Source organism: Triturus cristatus, chromosome 7 (genome assembly GCF_964204655.1).
Source record: "Triturus cristatus chromosome 7, aTriCri1.1, whole genome shotgun sequence".
Taxonomy (NCBI): domain Eukaryota; kingdom Metazoa; phylum Chordata; class Amphibia; order Caudata; family Salamandridae; genus Triturus; species Triturus cristatus.
This window is the reverse complement of record NC_140590.1, coordinates 83,588,272-83,609,773: the sequence shown is the minus strand read 5'-3', so window position 1 is coordinate 83,609,773 and position 21,502 is coordinate 83,588,272. Positions and strand designations below refer to the sequence as shown.

At 47.1% G+C, this 21,502-nt stretch overlaps 1 protein-coding gene across 1 annotated transcript in view; it reads right to left on the bottom strand.

The window, feature by feature from the left end:
- LOC146808879 (phospholipase A2 inhibitor and Ly6/PLAUR domain-containing protein-like) overlaps window positions 1-14,641 on the bottom strand; it is a 217,234-nt gene extending 202,593 nt beyond the window's left edge. The window contains exon 1 of the mRNA XM_085615692.1: window positions 14,505-14,641. Within this exon, the coding sequence (XP_085471818.1) occupies window positions 14,505-14,556 (52 nt within the window). The 5' untranslated portion in view covers window positions 14,557-14,641. The remainder of the gene's footprint in view (window positions 1-14,504) is intronic.
- Between the last annotated feature and the right edge of the window lie 6,861 nt (window positions 14,642-21,502).

Genomic DNA, 21,502 nt, shown 5'->3' with positions numbered 1-21,502 from the left:
GGTTGCGTGAGTGGCCAGGTTACCGGAACAGAAGGTGACAGACATGCAGGCTTTCCTGCTGCATGTGATTAGTGAGAAAAAGATCGATTTTTGGTCAGTGCAGCGACTCCTGAGTTTCCCTAACTTTGCGTGCAGGGTGGACTTCACAGGGTCCGGATCTCGTTGGGGGTCAGGGCTTACCTTCGAGTGTGGCAGATGTTTTTGTCGGACTTCAATGGTGTGTCACTGGACTTTGTGGATAACAAGATAGTTTGGCAGGTGCAACTTTTCTCTGACGCCGCAAGGGCTTCCAGTTTTGGGATCTTCTGGGACGGGAGGTGGTGTGCAGAGCAGTGGCCAGGACATTGGTTGAAACAGGGCAGGAGTATTGCTTTCTTAGAATTTTTCCCACTGTTGGTCGCGTTAGAGGTGTGGGACGCGGAGTTCCAGGACATGTCAGTATTGTTCCATGTGGACAACAGGATGGTAGTGGACTTGGTGAATAACCAGAAAGCAAGAGACCTGTGGGTGCTGAGCTTGTTGCGAAGTTTTATGTTGCAATGCCTGTGACTGTTTCACGCGCAACATGTCCCATGAGCAAACAATGACATGGCGGATACATTGTCTCATTCCCCGTGGCAGCGTTTCAGACGCCTGGCGCCCGGAGTGAATGCTTGCAAGACCAAGGTGCTGGACGGCATCTGGGCTTGGGGGGAGTGAGAGTGGTGGGCCTCGTCGAAAAATCCATATCTGAATCTACAAGGCGCACTTACAGATTGGCGTGTTCTGAATTCGGAGCATTTCAGGGATGGACCAGTGAGACGTGGCTCATGTCATGGCAGGACTGTGAACAGGGAGCTCTACGTTTTGTTTTGGATTGGATTGACAGGGGGTTGTCCCAGACGACGATTGGGGGCAAATTGGCAGGAATTTATTTTTACAGCACGTTGTACATGGGTTATGATCCAGCCAAGAGCGAGTTGTTGAGCAGGACGTTGAAAGGTTGGGGTCAGAAGCGGAGTGAAGGGGGGGTGAGGCTCCTAGGGAAGCGATTACATTTGACCTTTTGTTTGCGGAGTTGCCGCAATGTTGTTATGATGAGCACAAGGTTGCTTTGTTCTGTTTATGTATGATATGGATGTTCTTTGGTGCTTTCCGGGTGTCAGAGTTGTTGGGTGCCCGAGGGTGAGAGGGGAGAGTGTATGATGATGTGTGACTGGATGGGACATGTTTGGGGATTTGGTTGGGTCCTGCTAAAACTTGACCAGGGTTGCGGGGGCGTGCCCGGTGATAGAGTGGAGAGGTTTTTGTCAGCAGGCATGGAGTGTGTCTGGTGAGATTTTTTGTCCTGTTTCGCAGAAGTGTGTGACGGCGTATCAGTTGCTGACTGTGTTGCGAATGGCTTGAGGCATTTGGGCAGGGATCCCGCTAGGTATGGTACGCATTCCTTTTGCATTGGAGCAGCGACGGCGGCGGCGCGCATGGGATGGTCCTGGGATAAGATACGGCAGATTGGGCGGTGGAGATCTTGCTGCTGCGAACGCTATGTGCGAAAATAAGTCCAGATTGGATGGTGGGAGGCACCAGCGAAGGCTTTGTTGGATTTGTGGCGCAGTTTGTATTAACACTTGTATTACTTCATAGGTTGCGTGGGGCCCGGGAGCCAAGATGGTTACCTGGATTGTCGGGCACTCGTTTGTACATTGGGCATTGAAGTGCGCAGACTGGCAGGTATACGGCCGTAGCCTGGGCCTGCGCAGCAGCCACCACAAGGTGCACTGGTGGGGGAAGAGTGGGATGCGCTGGGGGGGCGTTGTTGCCCTGGCTTACAAAGAAGGTGGCCCAAAGAGGTTGCCCGGACATGTTGGTGATTGATCTGGGAGAAAATGACTTAATAAAGCAGTCTGGTGTGTCCCTGTTACATTTGATGCAACGTGACTTGGAGGCCATGAAGAGCAATCTTGCGGGCGCATGTATTGTTTAGACAGAGTTTGTACCAAGGAGAATCTGGAGGGGAGCTCTAAAGGGAACTGCAGTTGAAAAAGTGCGAAGGAAATTGAACCGCGCAACGAGAGTTTTTTGTGGGAACGCAGGGATCAAGGTAATTGCACACGTGGGTTTGCGGCTGGAAGAGCCATTGCTTTTTCTCGATGATGGGGTGCACATTTCGCACATAGGTAATGCATATTACATGATGGAAATGAGAGATGTCATCAGTAAATTGTGGAACGAGTCCATTTGGTGCCGCCGGGTTTGAGAGCGAAAGGTGCACTGAACGTGAGTTGGGCAGGTAACAGCCCTATGGGGGTTTCCTGGTTGGCAGTACTGTGGAGGGGTGGGGAGTCTATGACAGGCATACTTACCCCCCCTGGGGACGGGGATACAGGTGCATGATGGGGGTGCGGGATGCAAGAGTGCGATGGCTGGAGATGCTGGAGGAGGTTGAAAGATAAGTGTGGAAGCGAATGGAATAAGGAATGAGATCGCTGAGTGAAGCGCGAGAGAGTAACTGGAGTGTGGGATGGATGATGGATGAAAGACATGACGTTTGGGTTTGTCGATAAGTTATTGGTTAATTATTGTCAACCCTGTCCTAATAAATGGCCTCTCACCATAACATTCAGCGTTGGAGTGGTTATTGTGCGAAAGGAAATCCCGGAACTTGAATATGCTGCGTTCAAGGCATTGTAAAAAGAGATTTTTCCCACCTCAGAAAGGAGGAAGGCTGAGGTGATCTAACCTGGATATGAACTCATGAACTTAGGGGCAGGTTTACTAATGTTTCATGGAGCGCGGGGCAGCAAGCAAAGTTGCTGCTCTCTGTAGTTTGAAAGAGAAACAGTGGAAATGCATCATATCTACAAAGATATGGTGCATTTCTGCTGCCTCCTTGCGCTGGCACACTGTGGGGTATATTTACTAAGATGTTGTGTCATGTGATGCGAATCAATGGAAAATCTTTTTTTTTTTCAATTTACTTTCCAACACAAAACGTGTTTTGCACTGAAAATTCACTTGACAGTAGTGCAAAGGAGCGCCTAGCGCTGTTTTGAATTACTTAGCGCCAAGGGTGCATTCCACAAGTGGTGTTTGGGTGTTCCCATGCAACCATCCATGGTTTATGAAACAAATCCCTATCTACTAAAACAAGCATTGGCATAGCCAATAGGTCTCGCCTTTGGGACCTTATAAGTGTTTAGCCATTCAACAGTTGATGTTGTTGCACCAAGTATATTGTGCTGGATAACTAAACACTTATAAGGTCCCAAAGGCGAGACCTATTGGCCATGCCAAAGCTTGTTCAGCCATGCTTCGACAGGCCAGAATGTGGCAGGCAGGCAGGGCTGCCGACGTCATCGCCGAGCTTGCCAAGCACATGCACGCTCGCTTCAAGCCGTAGAAAGGCAGCGAGGGGTCTCCTGGCATGAGAGTAGGCTGTTGTGTTCCGCATCATCTCCAATCTTTAGATACCTGATCCTGAAAAGAAACTGGAGCAATCCGCCCTAAGGCTTCATATGGAGACAGGGATTGCCCTGGGGCCACCATGTGGCGCCATAGAAGCCCAGTACCGACAGCATTGGTGTCTCTAATAGAGGCGCTGCCCAGTGGCATTCTAGGATCGGAGGCACAAGAGAGAACGGGGCACGGGTGACCCGGGGTCAAACCACTGGAATGGAAAGTCAACTCAGCCGTTCAGAATCACTTCCATAACATGAAATCCTTCGACAGGGTCCCTCCCTTCCCCACCCTCCACCCTCACTCCAGCACAGGTCCACTGCCTTTGAGAAAGTCGAGTAACCACGTTTTTGTGGCTTAGATTCACACACTTCGAATGGCAATGTACACATCTGGATTAGGAGGCATGTTGAAATCTTTACCTGCCCCAAAATCACAATGGCAGTCGGAGGCGATCACGAGCTGAGATTACCGAAGGGGCGGGACGGGTATAGTCACGGGTTCTAGACAGAGCGCTACGAATGACAGGGACCAACACCTTAAAGCAAAAGGACCAGATTCACAAAGCCTTTGCTGTGATTGTACTCTTGGAGTACTCCGGGAGTACTCCAGAAATTCAGGCGTAAGTCAGGAGTATACTGTCACACCAACTCGCAGCAAAACCTTTGTGAATCTTGGTCCCTGTGTGCAGGCAAAGAATACATGCAGTCACGTCTCTGTCCATTTGTCACTCCCCTGCCTGTCCGTATTAGTTTGCCATTTAAATTTGCGCCCTGGATTATAGATTACCCCTCAGTGCTTTAAATGGGCAGGTACTCACCGGTACGGAGTACCGCCACTTTTTATTTTTCTCCCTTTGAGTACCGGAACTTTTCCTTCGCCAAAGACAGTACCGGTACTCAGGGGAAAGTCAGGCAGTGCAGGCTCGATGACACTGGAGACTGTGCTGCGCAGAAAGTGCTCTGCTCGGCTGCCGAAAAAGAGAAGGCAGGATGGAGGGAGGGGCAGTGTGTGCCTCTGAATTGAGCCGCTGCTGAGCAATCCAGCAGCGGCTCATTTGCATCACTTAAGGGCTGTTTAGGGTTGTGAATGCCCCGTGGCTCTCTGTGAATAAAAGTTAAGGGTCCAATCAGACCCTGCCCAGTCAATTACACTGTAGGCGTGGGATTGTGAGCCTATCCCCTACCCCACAAATCTAATTACAGCATGACACCGAGATGAATGCAGCTCTCAGTACGAGTCTGCGGGAGGGGCGGGGCTACCCAGCATCTGAATGGGAAGGCGGACATTGGGCGATGGGATGGTGCCTAAGGGTCTCTCTGCTTTTCTTCCCTGCTCCCTGACCAGGCTAGCGCCCTGAAGCTATAGTTTGCTGGGAAAGGGGGAGAGTTAGTGAATTGGACTTGCTGTGTGCCTGTGGTTAGCACCTTCGCTCCAGTGTCTTCAAGGCCTTGTTGGGGGGGTTATGCTTGCATAGGCTGTGAGGCATCTTTCCCAGATAGGAAAATTGAGAGGCTGTAATGTTAGGGCCGGTCAGAGCTGCCTAACAAGCAACTATGAAAATAGGTTTGAGTCCCAGCTTCAGCTCAACAGCCTGTGATTCTGAGCAAATGACTTAATTATCCTAGGCCTAAAACAAAAAATAATGTGACTTTCTGTAATGTAACTGGTGCTCATGTCATCTCTGCCCTTGTGTGTCTGCTATGTTTGTGTGTTTGCCTGCATTTGTATTCCTGTTTTTGTGAGAGAGAGAGAATCAAGACACTCTCAGGAGGTATTCTAAAGGAAATGGGTGGCACTTTGTGTGTACATGTCTGCTCGGCGACAAAGATTCATAAATAAGGAAAAAAAAGGGTTGGTGGGTGGGTGAGTGAGTGAGTGGATGGATGAGTGAGCAAGGGTGGGTGTCTGGATGTATGGATGAATAGATGGATGGATGAGTGAAAGCATGCATGGGTGAAAGAGGGTGGAGGATTGGCTAAAAGGGAGGATGATGAGTGGATAAGTGAAATATTGGATGGATGAATGAAAGGGTGGATGATGGATAAGTGAAAGGAGGGATTGAGTGAAAGGGTGGATGGAATGAAAAGGTGGATGGAATAAAAGAGTGAAATGGTTGATGGATGGATGAGCGAATGGATTGATTGATGAGGGAAAAGGTGGATAAAGAGATGGATGAGTGAAAGGATGAATGGATAGGTGTGGATATGGATGGATAGGTTTGGATATGAAGGGTGGATAGACGGAATGGTGAAAAACTGAATGATTGATGAAAGACTGAATAGAGGATAGAATGTAAAGGTTAACTGGTGGACATCAGCAGTTAAATGGAAGGATGAAAGGATGAATGGATAGATCGATGGAAGAGACAAGAGATTTCCTCTGGCGAGGGTCATGATTGTTTGCTTCATTTGCTTGGTGCAATAAGATCTTTTGTTTGAAATGGGGGTATTTTCAGTTTCTTCCTACTCGCATGCTCAAAAATATATAGTATTGTGCCAAACAGCAATTAACAGTATGACATTAAAAAGGTGCAACTATTGCAAAAAAAAAGGAAATGTTAACATATTATCGCATTTCTCTTTCATTTTGTGTAATAAGTTAACTTGCTTTGTTTATATAAACACATTTCTCATGTGTTTTGGTATGTGCTGCAATTAATATAGAATTCGTTAAGTATCATCATGTCTGGCCTTTAGCTCCGCCCCCTGACTAAACCTCTAGCTCATTTTAATGAGTACCTGCAGTTATTTTTTCCCATTTAAAGCACTGCCCCTCACAATGACGCAGGGTCGCAGATCTAGTCACCTCTCGCGAACTCACCCCTGTCAAATGAGTGGGTCGTGACACGACACCTCTGTTTCAGGGTGCGAGTGCAGCCATCACGCTAGAAGCAACCATGGCAATACCACTGGACTAGCCCCTTCAGGTAGTCTCAGCAGAGAGGCCAGGAATTGAATGAGGACAAACTCCGAACCACCCTCTGTTCTTTGAAGATGGGATGTTGTATGTATTGCGGTTCTTAGACAGCTCGCATTGGTCCTTTAGGGGTTCTGAGCGCTATGGGGTGACTCCCGGAGCACTGTACGTTTCGTGCGGGGAGGAGGCCTTGGGCAGAGCTAGCGCTCCTCCCTAGTCCACAGGAACGGGTGTGCTCAGTGGGTCAAGTGTTCGTACTCTCACCATTTCCCTAAGGCACCAATCACGGGCGAGACTGCTGGGCCGGGGCAGTGAACATTGCATAGACCCGCTTCGAAAAACCCCCGAGCAGCACTACAGACGCCGCAGCACATCTGCAACAGAAAAGTTATGTTACGTTGTAGGAAAAAAAAAATGAGATTACCCACGGCTGCCTCAAAGTGCCCTCAGCGCCTAGTACACTGGCGTAACGAAAGTTGAGCCCCCCCCCTTCAAGGTACATGAAGGGGCCCCCACTCAGTATTTAAGATGGTGCTCTCAGGCCTGAGTACGGTGCTGAGGGGACCTTCTGCAGCACGGCCCCCCCCCGCAGCGCGGGTGCTGCAGGGCCTGTGTTACGCCCCTGACCTAGTACAGCAGCCTGTAGAACATAGAGGAAACATGGTATAGAGACGGAGAGACACTCATCTTCAGCCTGTAGAGCAGAGAGGATACAGGGTATAGAGACGGAGAGACACTCATCTTCAGCCTGTAGAGCAGAGAGGATACAGGGTATAGAGCCGGAGAGACACTCATCTTCAGCCTGTAGAGCAGAGAGGATACAGGGTATAGAGACGGAGAGACACTCATCTTCAGCCTGTAGAGCAGAGAGGATGTAGGGTATAGAGACAGAGAGTCACTCATCTTCAGCCTATATAGAAGAGAGGATACAGGCGACAGCTAGAATGACCCTCAAGTTACGGAACAGCAGGTGGCGCTGAGTGCGTCTGGGCTCTGGTCCTCTGGCGCTTAGAGTGTGGTGAGGGCCCATGTAGGGTGACCAACCGTCCGTAAATTTCACGGACAGTCCATAATTTGGGCCGTCTGTCCGTTGTCCGTGAAGGATTCTTTAACGGACGCCATTTGTCCGTAATTTTAACCCGGCAGTACCAAATATCAGATACCAACCCAGCAGCATTGGAGAGGCACAGCGGGGAGACAACCCTCACACCTTCAGCACTTGATGAGCTGTTAAGAGGTGCTTGAAGGTGACAGAGGAGGGGCTGCAGCTTCAGGAGCAGGGGCATCTATTCAGATGCAAACAGCCCTAAATGCGTCATGTCTCTGCAATTTAGAGGGGCCTCACACATTCCCTTCCTGCCCAGGGCCCCAAACATCCTAGAACCGGCCCCAGGCAGCACCTGGTTCTCTTCACAGAGCTTAATTACTGTCACTAAATTGTAGGCAAACCTGGTTCTTCAAACATGCAGTCTATAATGTAATAAAATAAAGAAATGGCACAATCACACCCACACTGATAAACAAAGTATGGAGGACAATCAGTTATTTTGGAGTATCTCCTTTAAGTACTGTACATCACAGTGGGGGATGGCAAAACTAACATTTTAGAAAGAGAGCCTGTCCTCTCGTTGTCTTGTCCAGGAGGGGGTGAGGAGCCCTACCCTACCCTGGAAGAGACCAAGATGATACTAGAATACTGCATGCCCACCCCTGTGCCCACCCTGGTGGATCCTGTTCCCCCTCCTGTGATGGCTTCTGCCCCCCCAGTGATGGCTCCTGTTCCCCCATGTGGTGGCTCCTGTTGTCCCCCCCGCCCCCGCCTGTGATGGCTCCTGCCCCCCGCCTCCCTGTGGTGGATCCTGTCTCCGCCCTGGGTAGCTTCTGTCCCAGTCCTGGAATGGCTCCTGCAGCAAGGGTGAAGTTCTTGATGGGCCTCTTCTCAAAAATGCTCAGCTCAAAATTAATATGAAAAGGTGGGTGAGTGAGTAAGTGAAGGGATTGGTGGATGGCTTGATGAATTAGTGTAAGGGTGAATGGATGAATGAAAGATTGAATAGATGAATAATGAGAGGATGGATGGATTGATGAGTGATTGGAAGGATGGATGAGAGAAAAGGTAAATAGCTGGATGTATGGGTGGAAAGGTAGCTGGATGGGTAAAAGGGTGGTTGGGTAAAAGGATAGATGAGTGAAAAGGTGGATGATGAGTGGATGGATTAGTGAAATGATGGATGGATTGATGAATTGATAAGTGCAAGGGTGAATGGATGGACGGATGAGTGAAAGGGTGGCTGTAAGGATGGATGAGTGAGTGAAAGGGAGGGTAGATGGACAAAAGGATGAGTAGATGAGTGAAGGAGTGAAAGGATAAATGGATGAGAGAAAGGATGGATGAGTGATAGGGTCAATGGATGGATTCATGAGTGGATGAGTAGATGGATGGGTGGGTGGAAGGAAGGAAGGAAGGATGGATAAGTGAAAGGGTTGATGGCGAGAGAAAGGGAGGATGGATGGATGACTGAAAGGGTGGATGAATGGAAGGATGAGTGACTAGGTGGATGGATGAGTAAGTGAAAGGATGGCTGAATGGGTGAAAGAGTAAATGGCTGGATGGATGAGTGAATGGATGGGTGGAAGAGTGGATGGATGAGTGTACAGATGGATAGGGTGAAAGGGTGGGTGGATGAATAATGGATAGATGAGTGAAAGGATGGACGAAGGGATGAATGAGTGAAATGACAGGTGGAAGGATACATGATGGATAGGTTTGCAAATGGTTGAATATGTTTGGATATGGCTGGGCTTACTTATATACTATTGCGCGGCCTCCTCTGATGTGCCTGTAAAACTTACCTATTGTCCTGAAGTTTTGTCCCGAATTTTGACCTCCTGTCCTGAATTTGTGTCCTGAATTTTGACCCTTTGTCCTGAATTTTTACACTCACCGTCCTGAATTTGCATCAATGCCAGTTGGTCACCCTAGGCCCATGGGGTGCAAGTATATAGTGTGAGGTGCACAGGGGGCGGGGCTTGCATACAGTGTTTCGTTTCTAGCAGGTTTAACCGTAGCTTACACTTCCTTGTATTTAGTGATTGTGAAAGAGCATGATTGGGTATGGTGATTGGGTATGGTGATTGGGTATGGTGATTGGGTACAGTGATTGGGTATGGTGTAACTAGATTGGTCAGGGTCGTTTCTTCATCAGAGCAGCTTGTAGTGGCCGGCTGTCAGCCTCTGTTGCTGCACCTGTGATCAGGAAGTGTCTGGAAATCACCGGCCCTCCAGCTGAGAGGCAGAAACGTTTCAGGGGTCCAAAAAGGCCAAGAAGTGGAACAGTGTTGGTCACATGCCAAGAGGTTCAGGCATGGATAAAAAGCTGATGTTGCCTTGTTGAGATTTGTGGTGGTGTCTGATACAGACACAAATACTGTTACATAAGGTAGAATTGCCATTTAATTCCTTCGACCTTTACAATGTTTCACTGACTGAGTCCAAATCCCAGTAGTGTCAGACAGGGCTGGATTTAAGGCTGAACTTCCCACCGCCTGATCCCACATCAGGCGCACAACACCCATTGGACTCAAAGGGCTTCAGCCCTCCCTCCCCCACCCACCCCGTCGTGTGTGGCAGACCGGGATGAGACAGCACACACAGCCGCACCCGAGCACTTCACAGGTCTTTAAAAAACCATTTGCATGTTAATGAGGCCTTGCTGTTGTTTGACCCTTCTAAGAACCCCTGCAGCTCCACTCTGCCGATTGCTTAAAGATTCAGCCCCCCCGAAATTCTTTCATAGCCCACCCCCCCACCCCGAAATTTGGCTCTACTTGCCCCTCTGTCCCACATCACATTACTGCCACCTTGTCCCCGCACTAGGATAGGGGGGCATTTATCAAAGACCCTGGACTCTGCCACCAACAGGTTTATTTTACAGCTTAAGGGCAGGGAACACACCTTTATTTCAGAATACCCCAGTTCTGTCTACACTCCTACAGGTAAATCCTCAACGGCAAGATGGTGCAACAGTCCATAACATAGATGAAGAGGCAGTGCTTAATTTGTAAAATATTAAGTGCAGGTGCTCAAATTTTTGGGGGAGGCCACACCTACTTGCCCAGCTCCGCCCACTTCCTCCAGAGGCTCCACCCACTTCCTTTATTGGTTCCACCCACATCATCAAGCCTCAACACATCATAGCCACCTCCTCACATCTTGAGTTCCACAAGAAGCTGAAGACCTGGCTCTTCACATAAGCACTTCCACCTACATACCTGCCCAAGTGCCTGGATACCCTCTCGAGTGCCTAGTGTGCTATACAAATCAATACTACAACATAACACAATGTAACATATGGGAAGCCTAAACAGCAACTTAAAAGTGATCTCAAATAAGATAATGTGTGCAAATCTCAAAATACAGCTTTAGGAAAGGTCATTAGAGGACTTGAGGCAGTTTTGCAAACTAAAGAGAATGTGCTTGTACTGTGCTGTTTTAAAAGAATGGAAGGGATGAAGGAAGGAATACATTAAAGAAGGCAGCATCAAATGCAGGGTGGAAGGGGGTACTGGAGTGAGGAAATAAATAAGTAATGGATGAAAGAAGGAAGAAATAGGAAAATAATGTGAAAAGAAGAAATTAAGGGATAGAAGGAGAGAGGAAATCATTGAAGTGGTACATGAATAGAAAGAAGAAAGTAACGGAGGAAGAAACGCAGAAGGAGGGATTGGGGATAAGAAAGGAAAAAATTAAAGAAGGGATGAAGGAAGGAGCGGGACAAAAATAAAGTATGGAATGAATGGAGGAAGAAGGATTAAATGCACCAAGGGAGGGAGGATGGTTAATGAATGAGGGTGTAAGGAAGGATGAATGGAATGAGGGTGTAAGGAAGCAAGAAGCAAGAGGGGAAGGGAGGCCTGGCTGGAGGTGCTGAGGGAGAGAAAAAAGGTAAAGAAAAAAGGTGGGAAGAAGGAAAGAAAGGAGGTCAGGGGAATGGATACGAGAATGAAAGGTACTGGGTCAACGAGGTACAGAGAGAATAATGGCAGATTGATATACATTTGTGTCCTTAACATACCATGTATGTTTGTAAAGCACATATTCACCAAAAGAAGCCTTGACAATGAATTTAAAATGTTGTGCTCCAGCTCAACGGCACACATTTTATCAACCTCATGAAGATGAAAGACTAAGTTGCCACACCAAGATTTAAATTTATGACCCTGAGAACAAACACTGATTCCTGGAGTGGATATAAAAAAAATGTGCAAGAAGGAAAAAACATAAAAGGGGGAGTGAGGAAGGTGGAGAGGTCTGAAGGCAAAGATAGATACGGTAGACAAAGAATGTAAAGAGAAGTGAGGAAAGCAGAGATTGGGAGTGCAAGATTGGAGTGGAACAGGATGAGAATGAAAAAAGGAAAGAGGAGATAGGGAAGAAGACCAGACTGCGGGGAGTGCGTGAAAAGAGAGTGGAAGGGAAAGATAAGAAGGGGAAAAATGGAAAGCAGTTAATGATGGGAGGTGGCGATTAAGAAGAAACATGGACGTAGGGCAGAAAGTGAAGGAAGAATGGAGAGAAGGGAAGGAGTAAGGTGTGAAGGTAGGAAGAAAGCAAATACTGAGGAAAAGCAAGAAAAGAGTACACCTCTGCTTTATTAAATATACAGTAATTAATTATGTAAATTTGAGGGGTGACAGGGCAATATCATTCTTGACCTGTCTCATCAATGCATAGCTGTGCTGTCCAAGACACACAATAGCGATTAGGGACACCATATCACTGAGTGGAAAGCTTGGGGGCACACCATTTGTGCATGCACTGTGAAAGCACGTACCATTGTTAGTTTTAAGGACTCGTTTTTTTTCAGAGTGTATGTGAACATGGCGGTGCCCCCACCTCCTCAAGCTTGGTGTACGCGCCCCCAAAAGAGAATGTTGCATCAGGCGCCAGATACGCTAAAGCGGGCGCTGCCAACACGTTCACTTAGAATCTCAAAAATTCATCCACTCACATTGACTTGAGTATTGAAAAACACATCACAAATTAACTCCATGTGAAAATAGAAACAATGTCATTTTTAAATGACAGCTTCCTTTTACAATTAGTCCCCTTCAGGCTTGTTTGCACAGGTCTTCCTGTAGTGTATCCTAAACAGTCTATATTTTAACAAGTGTGCACAGATCATTTGCACAACATGTATGACTCTTTAGTCCTCAAGAGGCAACAGTGGTGGAAGAACAAAAATGTCATATGACTCTTTCAATTTAGCTCCTAAATGATAAATCTTTTTTCAAAACAGTTAACCCTTCCCATTTCAAAATAAGCCAATTACATCCAATGTAGTGGGAAAGGGGTGGCATTCTACCATCAGTGGATTTAATTTAGGAGACGGACAATGGTTTCCGCAGCATACTATTGCACATTTTGCTTTGGGACACTTTAATAAACCGGCATGCAGTGCTTAATTTGTGCCGGTGCTTTTTGGTGCTCAGCACCGGCACTTCTTTCACAGGGTCGGGTCTATGCGACCTTTCTCCTCCAGCAGATGGCCCAGCAATTATTACAAATTCATTCCTGCTCTTCCTCTGTTGCTGCCTGGTAGTCCTCTTACGAAGGCCCACCCCGGTCCAGGCATGTTGAAAGATCGACATCATGACGTTCATCACGTTAGTGATGTCACGTCTGCAGATCGTGACTGCCCTCCACGAAGAACGTTTTCATTTCCGTTGGGGAACTGCCGAGGGCAGGTTTTGCTGAACTGGGCAAGGTAGGCTGGAATTGTGCTTCCTTACACCCTTCTTTACACCCTCATTCCATTCATTCTTCCTTACACCCTCATTCATTAACCATCCTTCCTCCCTTGGTGCATTTAATCCTTCTTCCTCCATTCATTCCATACTTTATTTTTTTCCCGCTCCTTCCTTCATCCCTTCTTTAATTTTTTCCTTTCTTATCCCCAATCCCTCCTTCTGCGTTTTTTCCTCTGTTCCTTTCTTCTTTCTATTCATGTATCACATCATTGATTTCCTTTCTCCTTCTATCCCTTAATTTCTTGTTTTCACAAAATATTTTCTTATTTCTTCCTTCTTTCATCCATTACTTATTTATTTCCTCACTCCAGTACCCCCTTCCACCCTGCATTTGATGCTGCCTTCTTTAATGTATTCCTTCCTTCCTTCATCCCTTCCTTTCTTTTAAAACAGCACAGTACAAGCACATTCTCTTTAGTTTGCAAAACTGCCTCAAGTCCTCTAATGACCTTTCCTAAAGCTGTATTTTGAGATTTGCACAGATTATCTTATTTGAGATCACTTTTAAATTGCTGTTTAGGCTTCCCATACATTACATTGTGTTATGTTGTAGTATTGATTTGTATAGCACACTAATCACTCGAGAGGGTATCCAGGCACTTGGGCAGGTATGTAGGTGGGAGGTCCTCGAAGTGCTTATGTGAAGAGCCAGGTCTTCAGCTTCTTGTGGAACTCAAGATGTGAGGAGGTGGCTATGATGTGTTGAGGCTTGATGATGTGGGTGGAACCAATAAAGGAAGTGGGTGGAGCCTCTGGAGGAAGCGGGCGGAGCTGGGCAAGTAGGTGTGGTCGCCCCCAAAAATTTGAGCACCTGCACTTAATATTTTACAAATTATGCACTGTTAAAGATTCAGCCCCCCCCGAAATTTTTGCTTAGCCCCCCACGAAATTTGGCTCTAGTTGCGCTTCTGCATAGACCTGCTTCGAAAAACTCCCGATCAGCACTACAGACGCCATAGCACATCAGCAACAGAAATGTTATGTTACGTTGTAGCAAAAAAAATTATGATATTACCCACTGCTGCCTCAAAGTGGCCTCAGCGTCTAGTACACTGGCGTAACGAAAGTTGAGTGGGCACCCCTTCAAGTTACATGAAGGGGCCCCCACTCAGTATTTAAGATGGAGCTCTCAAGCCTGAGTACGGTGCTGAGGGGACCCCCTGCAGCTCGGTGCAGCTCGGAGGCCCACGGACCGCCGGGGCTGCGGGGCCTGTGTTACGCCCCTGGCCTAGTATACAGCAGCCTGTAGAACATAGAGGATGCAGGGTATAGAGACGGAAAGACACTCATCTTCAGCCTGTAGAGCAGAGAGGATGCAGATTATAGAGAAGACGCCTCACCTTCAGACAGCAGCGCAGACAGGATACAGGTGACAGCTAGAATGACCCTCATCTTACGGAACAGCAGGTGGAGCTAAGTGCGTCTGGGCTCTGGTCCTCGGGCGCTTAGAGTGTGGTGAGGGCCCATGGGGTGGAAGTATATAGTGTGAGGTGCACAGGGGGCCGGGCTTGCATCCAATATTTAGTATTTAGAACGTTTAACCACAGCATTCAGTTCTTAGTATTTGTGGGTGGTTCATTCTTAGAAAAAGCATGTATGGTTTTGGGCGTGAATAGATGTGTAAGTTTCATTAATTCGGCATATCTGCTTATGGTAATAGACTGCCTGCCTCTGTTGCTGCAACTGTGAACAGGAAGTGTCTGGAAATCACCGGCCCTCCAGCTGAGAGGCATAAACGTTTCAGGGGTCCAAATAGGCCACGAAGTGGAACAGTGTTGGTCACATGCCAAGAGGTTCAGGCATGGATAAAAAGCTGATGTTGCCTTGTTGAGATTTGTGGTGGTGTCTTTTACAGACACAAATACTGTTACATAAGGTAGAATTGCCATTTAATTCCTTCGACCTTTACAATGTTTCACTGACTGAGTCCAAATCCCAGTAGTGTCAGACAGGGCTGGATTTAAGTCTGAACTTCCCCCCGCCTGATCCCACATCACATTACCGCCACCTTGTCCCCGCACTAGGATTGGGGGACATTTATCAAAGACCCTGGACTCTGCCACCAGCAGGTTTATTTGACAGATTAAGTGTAGGGAACACACCTTTATTTCAGAATACCCCAGTTCTGTCTGCACTCCTACAGGTAAATCCTCAACGGCAAGATGGTGCAACAGTACATAACATAGATGAACAGGTCAATGTAGCGTCCTCCCCAGCCGGGGCACATGCAAGTGATCACACCACACATGGAGCCTGGTATTGCACGTCTTTATTCCTCAGCGTGTAACTGTGAACTGAACTTTCTACATCATGAATTCTATCACCCACATTTAAGCACCAACCTTTAGTGTTCTCAGGAGTTCGCTAGGAACAAAAAGGATCCCGTCATCACTAACTCACAAGATACTACAGCTTCCCCTTTGTTAAATAAAAAGTACATATAATACATATATACATTACAACTCTTCAATAAGTCATTTTGGTGTTCAGATCAATTGCTCAGATCTGGTCTGCGGCGATACCAGAGAAGTGTCCATGACTGGCACTGGCGACGGAGACTTTGGTACAGTCATTGGGCTCACTGGATTCCCAGGTGGACAAGTCTCACTCCTGACATCTGGAGATGGTGTATGGCGAGGCAGGTGCTTCAAATGCAAAGAATCTAGTGTAAAGGACTTTTCAGAACAGTGAGCAGTCACCATGTGTCCTTTACTAGTCACAACTCTTATCAGGTCAGCATTAAAAGGAGCATTAGACTTGCATTTCCATTTCTGCATGATGATAACTTGGTCTCCTGGTTTGAACACAGTACTCCGAGCACAGAGGCGTCTGTCCCCATAGGTATTCTCTTTTGTTTGTAAGATGAATCAGTTGTGCAGAGTTTTTCAATGTCAATAGGTCTCACAGTGGTCCATTGTCATATTTTGGTTCCCATGACCCAAATTGACCTCTAGGCACTAAGCGTATACTGAAGAGCTGATTTGAGTTCAAGCTTTTCCAGCACATCGCACTGAATGTCCTTCTTGAGGGTGCTTGTTAGAACTGGGGGTCTCTAGTTGGCAGAGGTAGGTACCTTTGACCAGATAGGGACCCTTGCTTCTAAGTAAGGGAAAGGGGATTACACTACTGGATAACCCCTGCTCACCCCCTTGGTAGCTTGGCATGAGCAGACAGGCTTATCTCAGAGGCAGTGTGTTAAGCATTTGTGAACACATACAGTAATACAGTGAAAACACCACAGATGGACACCACACAGGTTTTATAAAAATAAGTATTCTTTATATAGACTTAACACAAGACCACAAACGACAAAAATCCACAATACTGTACTCAAAATTGACTTAAAGATGGTAGAAGTAACTTAGTTCAAGTTGATGGTAAATGTGACACAGTTCTCACAAAAGTACCTGGATGCGTAACGCAAAATAAACAAAAGGCTCGCAGCGTTGGAGATGCGTCGGTTCCTTGCTTCGAAGGAGACGATGCGTCGCGCCTCAATGCTTGCGCACAGTAGGGGATTCGTCTTGATCGTTACCGGAGAGGAGGTGATGCGTAGATTCTCGTGCTGCAGCCCGGTTGCGATGCAACAAGATGGCGCCTCGATGCGATGCGACAATCCGGTGCGATGCGATAAGATGGCGACCTTGATGCGAAGATGTTGAGACGATGCGGGCACGCCCTGACAGCCTTGCGGCGAGTCTGTACTTTGGCACTGCGACAGGCCCTGCGACGCGCTTCTCCGGTGATGTGACGGTGACCCTCACGGTTGAGACGCGCCTCTCTGGTGATGCGACAGCAGACAGCTGCGATGAAGGCACACATCTGGGAGATGCGGCGGCAGCACGCTTCTCCGGCGATGCGATGACTACAGCTGCGGCGGCGACATGCTTCTTCTTGTAGCGTCACGCTTCCAGCTCCCAGCGACACGCAGGCTTCTGCAGATAGAATTCCCAGCAAGCAAATTCAGGGGGGAGCTGGTGGTGAAGTCTGTGGTCCCTGAGACTTCAGCAGGAGGCAAGCACAAGTTCAAGCCCTTGGAGAAATATTCTGCAAGATGATGAATTACACACAAAAGTTCATTCTCCTCTCCTTGGCACTGAAGACACCACTGTAGGCCAACTCAGCAACACAGCACACTGGCAGGGGGCAGTCCACTCCTACAGCGTCCTTTGGTCCTTCTCCTTGGCAGAGGTTTCTTGTTGTTGTTCCATAAGTGATCTGAAGTCTTGGGGTCCAGGACCCCGTATTTATACTACTTTTCTCTTTGTTCTCTGAAGGCAGAGAGTCCTTTGCCTAGTCCAAACCCGTTCTGGTCAGTCCGGGAGAATTTGTTTACATGACTCCTTCTTTCCTTTCAGAGTGCAGGGCAGAGACATCAGACACACCACAGGAGGTGGAGCCAGCATTGTGGAGGGAGGGCACAGCCCTATTCAGGTCCCAGGTGCAACTCCTCCCACCCATCTACATGCAGATCTTCCTATTCAGCCCTGTGCTGACTCTCCCTCTCCCTTGGAATTCCCAGCCCCTGTCACTCACAGAACCAGACACACATTGCACATTCTAGCAGAGGCAGGCTTGGACAGTTAAGCAAGATTATACCTAAGAGGTATTTTCAAACACAGAATGTTAAAACCAACTTCACTAAACAATGTATTTTATCATTCTGAGTTCAGGCATACTAAACTCGAATTTCTACCATTTTCCCTGAGTCAGTTAGGATTATAAGATTTAATAATCAAACTGCCCATTCTGGCCTATGGGGAACAGGTAGCCTTGCAATAGTGAAAAACGAAAATGGCTGTAATTCAGTATTAGGACATGCCACACACACCAGGGCATGTCCTACCGTTTACCTACAATGCACCCAGCCCTTGGGCCTACCATAGGGCTGTCTGATATGAAGAAAAGGGACGGTTTAGGGACTGACAAGTGGGTGCACTTGGCCAGTCAGCATGGCAGTACCAGACTGCACAGAGGCTCTGCAATGGCATGCCTGAGACACACTTTACAAGCTGCTTCAGTGGGTGGCACAACCAGTGCTGCAAGCCCACCAGCAGCATTTGATTTACAAGCCCTGGGCACACATGGTGCACTGTACTAGGGTCTGACAGGTAAATCAAATAACCCAATCATGGAGTCACTAATCAAAACATCAATTTAACTTACGGAGCACTTGCACTCTGGCACTGAAAAGCAGTGGCACAGTGCCCAAAGCATCTAAACCAGCAAAACATATCAAAAACTGAGGAGGCAATAAAAAAAAAGGAAGGGAGACTCACGCCAATGGTACCAGGTCTAACAGTGCTCATAAACCTCTCAACAATAACATTCACCTGTGGCCAGAGAGATGTGTGTTTCTGATGCTTGATGTTTATATGAGTGAGAAAAATCTTTGAATTCTCGACTATTGAACGGCAGGCCATTGTCAGATTTCAAATTCAAAAGAACATCCCATGTTACAAAAATACTTTCTAATGTCTCAATGACTCTGTCATGAGTAGTTGATGACAGATCAAGGGGAAAACAGTAATATTTATCAACAATTGCTAGTAGATGATGTCCATTATCAAGGGGTCCAAAGGAATCAATTTCAATCTTCTCCTATGAATGCTTTGGAAGATCAAATATGCTTATCGGATGCAGGGTTGTTTTGGATAATAAGCTGTGGCACAAATGGCATGCCTTAACTCTTTTTTAACTCTTTAATCAAGATGAGGGAACCAGACTTGGTCTCGTAGAGCTTCTTTAGCACCAACAACTTCATGATGTCCCGCATGAGCCTGTTCAATAACTTGTTTTCCCAGAGTCTCTGGTATGACAATTATTGAGCCTTTCGGGGTAACTTATTCCTTGCACATTTGAATTTCTGGTATTGAAGGTCATCGTGAAGTCATGAAGAGGTTGAGTATGTTTTCGCCACAAATGATGTGTAATAATGTCTTCGAGTGTTTGCAAATCTCTGTCAATGCTTGTGGCAGCAATGATTTGTGCCACAGATATGGCAGCAAGGGTGCTTGATTGTAGGATGACATTAACATCAGCTGCTTTAGAACTCGTGCCCTGGCACTGTATTGATACACTTCAGAAGTAGCCGGCAGGGTTTTGATCTTTATCCTGGACGATGCACATTTGTATAATCATACTCCCACAATCGCAACCCCCTCCTCTCAATGCGAAGGGGCATCCATCTTGGCTTTAGCGTTCCCGAAAATGGTGAGCAGTGCTTGATGGTCATGACAACTATGAAATGCTTTCCATATAGGAACACATGAAAATGATCACAAACCCACACCACAGTGAGACTTTCTATTTCAGGTTGTGAATAGGCATGCCCCATTGATGACAAACTTGGAATAGCATAAGCCACAATGGGGCATATTTAGAAGCCCCTATCGCCACAGGAACATCACTTTTTCAGTGTCAGACAGGGCTGGATTTAAGACTGAAGTTCCCACCGCCTGAACCCACATCACATTACTGCCACCTGGTTCCCACACTAGGCTTGGGGAACATTCATAAGAGACCCTGGACGCTACCGCCAGCAGGTTTGCAGCTTAAGTGCAGGAAACCCACCTTTATTTCAGAACTCCCCTAGTTCTTTCTGCAGTCCTACAGGTAGATCCTCGTAGGGGAGATGGTTGGAGAGAGGATGTTGCCTAATGGCTATAGCGGTCGCAGTGCTTAATTTGAGCCGGTGCTTTCCGGTGCTAAGCAGCAGCACTTAATTGGTTTCCGGTGCTCGGCACTGGCAGCTAATTGTCAACACCATGTTTAGAACAGTCTACCACATGGTGGCGCTGCTCATCTTATTCAGAGATGAGCAGAACAACGGTTGTTTAGGATTACAATATACATTAAAATAGTGCTAATACCTGACTCCCCAGCCATTCCTTTAGCATTGGGGACCTGGAATAATCTCAACTGTTGCATTTACACGGTAGAGAGGTGGTTACTAGTTGTTTTGGCAGTGATGACAAGGGTGAAGGGTGGTGCAAGCTGCAGTGGCCTTCTGGTCAGAGCCCTGGCACTTAATATTTTACAAATTAAGCACTGTCGACCTCAAATCTGAGGAACCGAGTTCGAGTCTTGGCAATGACTCTCAACATCCTCTGATTTTGTGCAAAAAACGTTATCTCCCTGTGCCTAACACAAATGAATATGTCCGTGTGTAACGAAACTGGTACTCAGGTAAAGCCTAATCTTAACATGGAGAAACGAGGAGAAATGCGTTATTTCTCCTCGTTTTTGCTGTTTCTATATGTGATGCATTGTGCTGCACACATAGAAACAGCACATCGCCATGAATGATTTTTTATGTGCAAGGAGGTGTCCCTTCCTGCACATAAACAATCATTTTAAAAATTAGGTGTTGCAACTTCTATGTGTGCTGCACCAAGCAGCACACAAAGAAGTAACGAATCACCATTATAGATTGTTTATATGCAGGAACACTTAAACAATCAATCCCTTAACACAGGCACCCTTGCACTGGGGCGCAAGGGTGCCTGCACCTAGTGCAAGGGTGCCTGCTTTGGTGCTAGGCAGCTGTAATTAGCACCAGCGCGGGGGTAAAGACAGGGTTGCACCTATGGTTGTAAATACAGTTTAGCCCTGCGTTTCCAAAGTGGAAGAGCGCTGCGTTAAGTCAAGAAGGTTAACGCCTCGCTCTGTCACTTTCCTTGTAAATATACCCCAATGTGTCTTGGGGATTAGGATGTCTAGTGTGCTGGGCAAGGATGCCACCCAACCCCACTGGGCTTGCATCAACAACAACCTCCGTCTGCAATTTTGAATCAAAGTATGCTTTTCAGTGGCATTCTGAACTGCATGATTGATTTTCTTGAAGCTTTGTTTACATTTACGTGACCATTTAAATGGAACATTTTGTTTTGTTATGTCTCTCAGTGGGGTACTTACAGTGGTAAAGTTACATATATTCCTTGAACAGTAAATGGCCATAACATGGAAGGATCGCAGCACAGTTACACCTTGTGGGGGAGAAGTGGACATCAAGGCTGGATCCCTAGTCAATCCCCTTTGGAAAAATATGACAAAAGGACCTATTTGTTTTTATGAAACTCGCACTTTTCCGCATTTTAAGTGAGACCTGCATCGACAAGTGTACAGCATGCTTGTGTAAGAGCATTTCATATTTGTATGTATGTAAAGACTTTATTTCCCCCCCTAGCGCTGAGGAACACTCCAACCAGACACTGCCCCCTGCACTAAACTCGGCTAAAGACACAATCGTGGCTGGCGACCCCGCGGCCCAATCTCCGACCGGGGGGGTGAGGCGATTGAGGAGACGCTCAAGGGTGAAAACGTACTACTGGCCCAG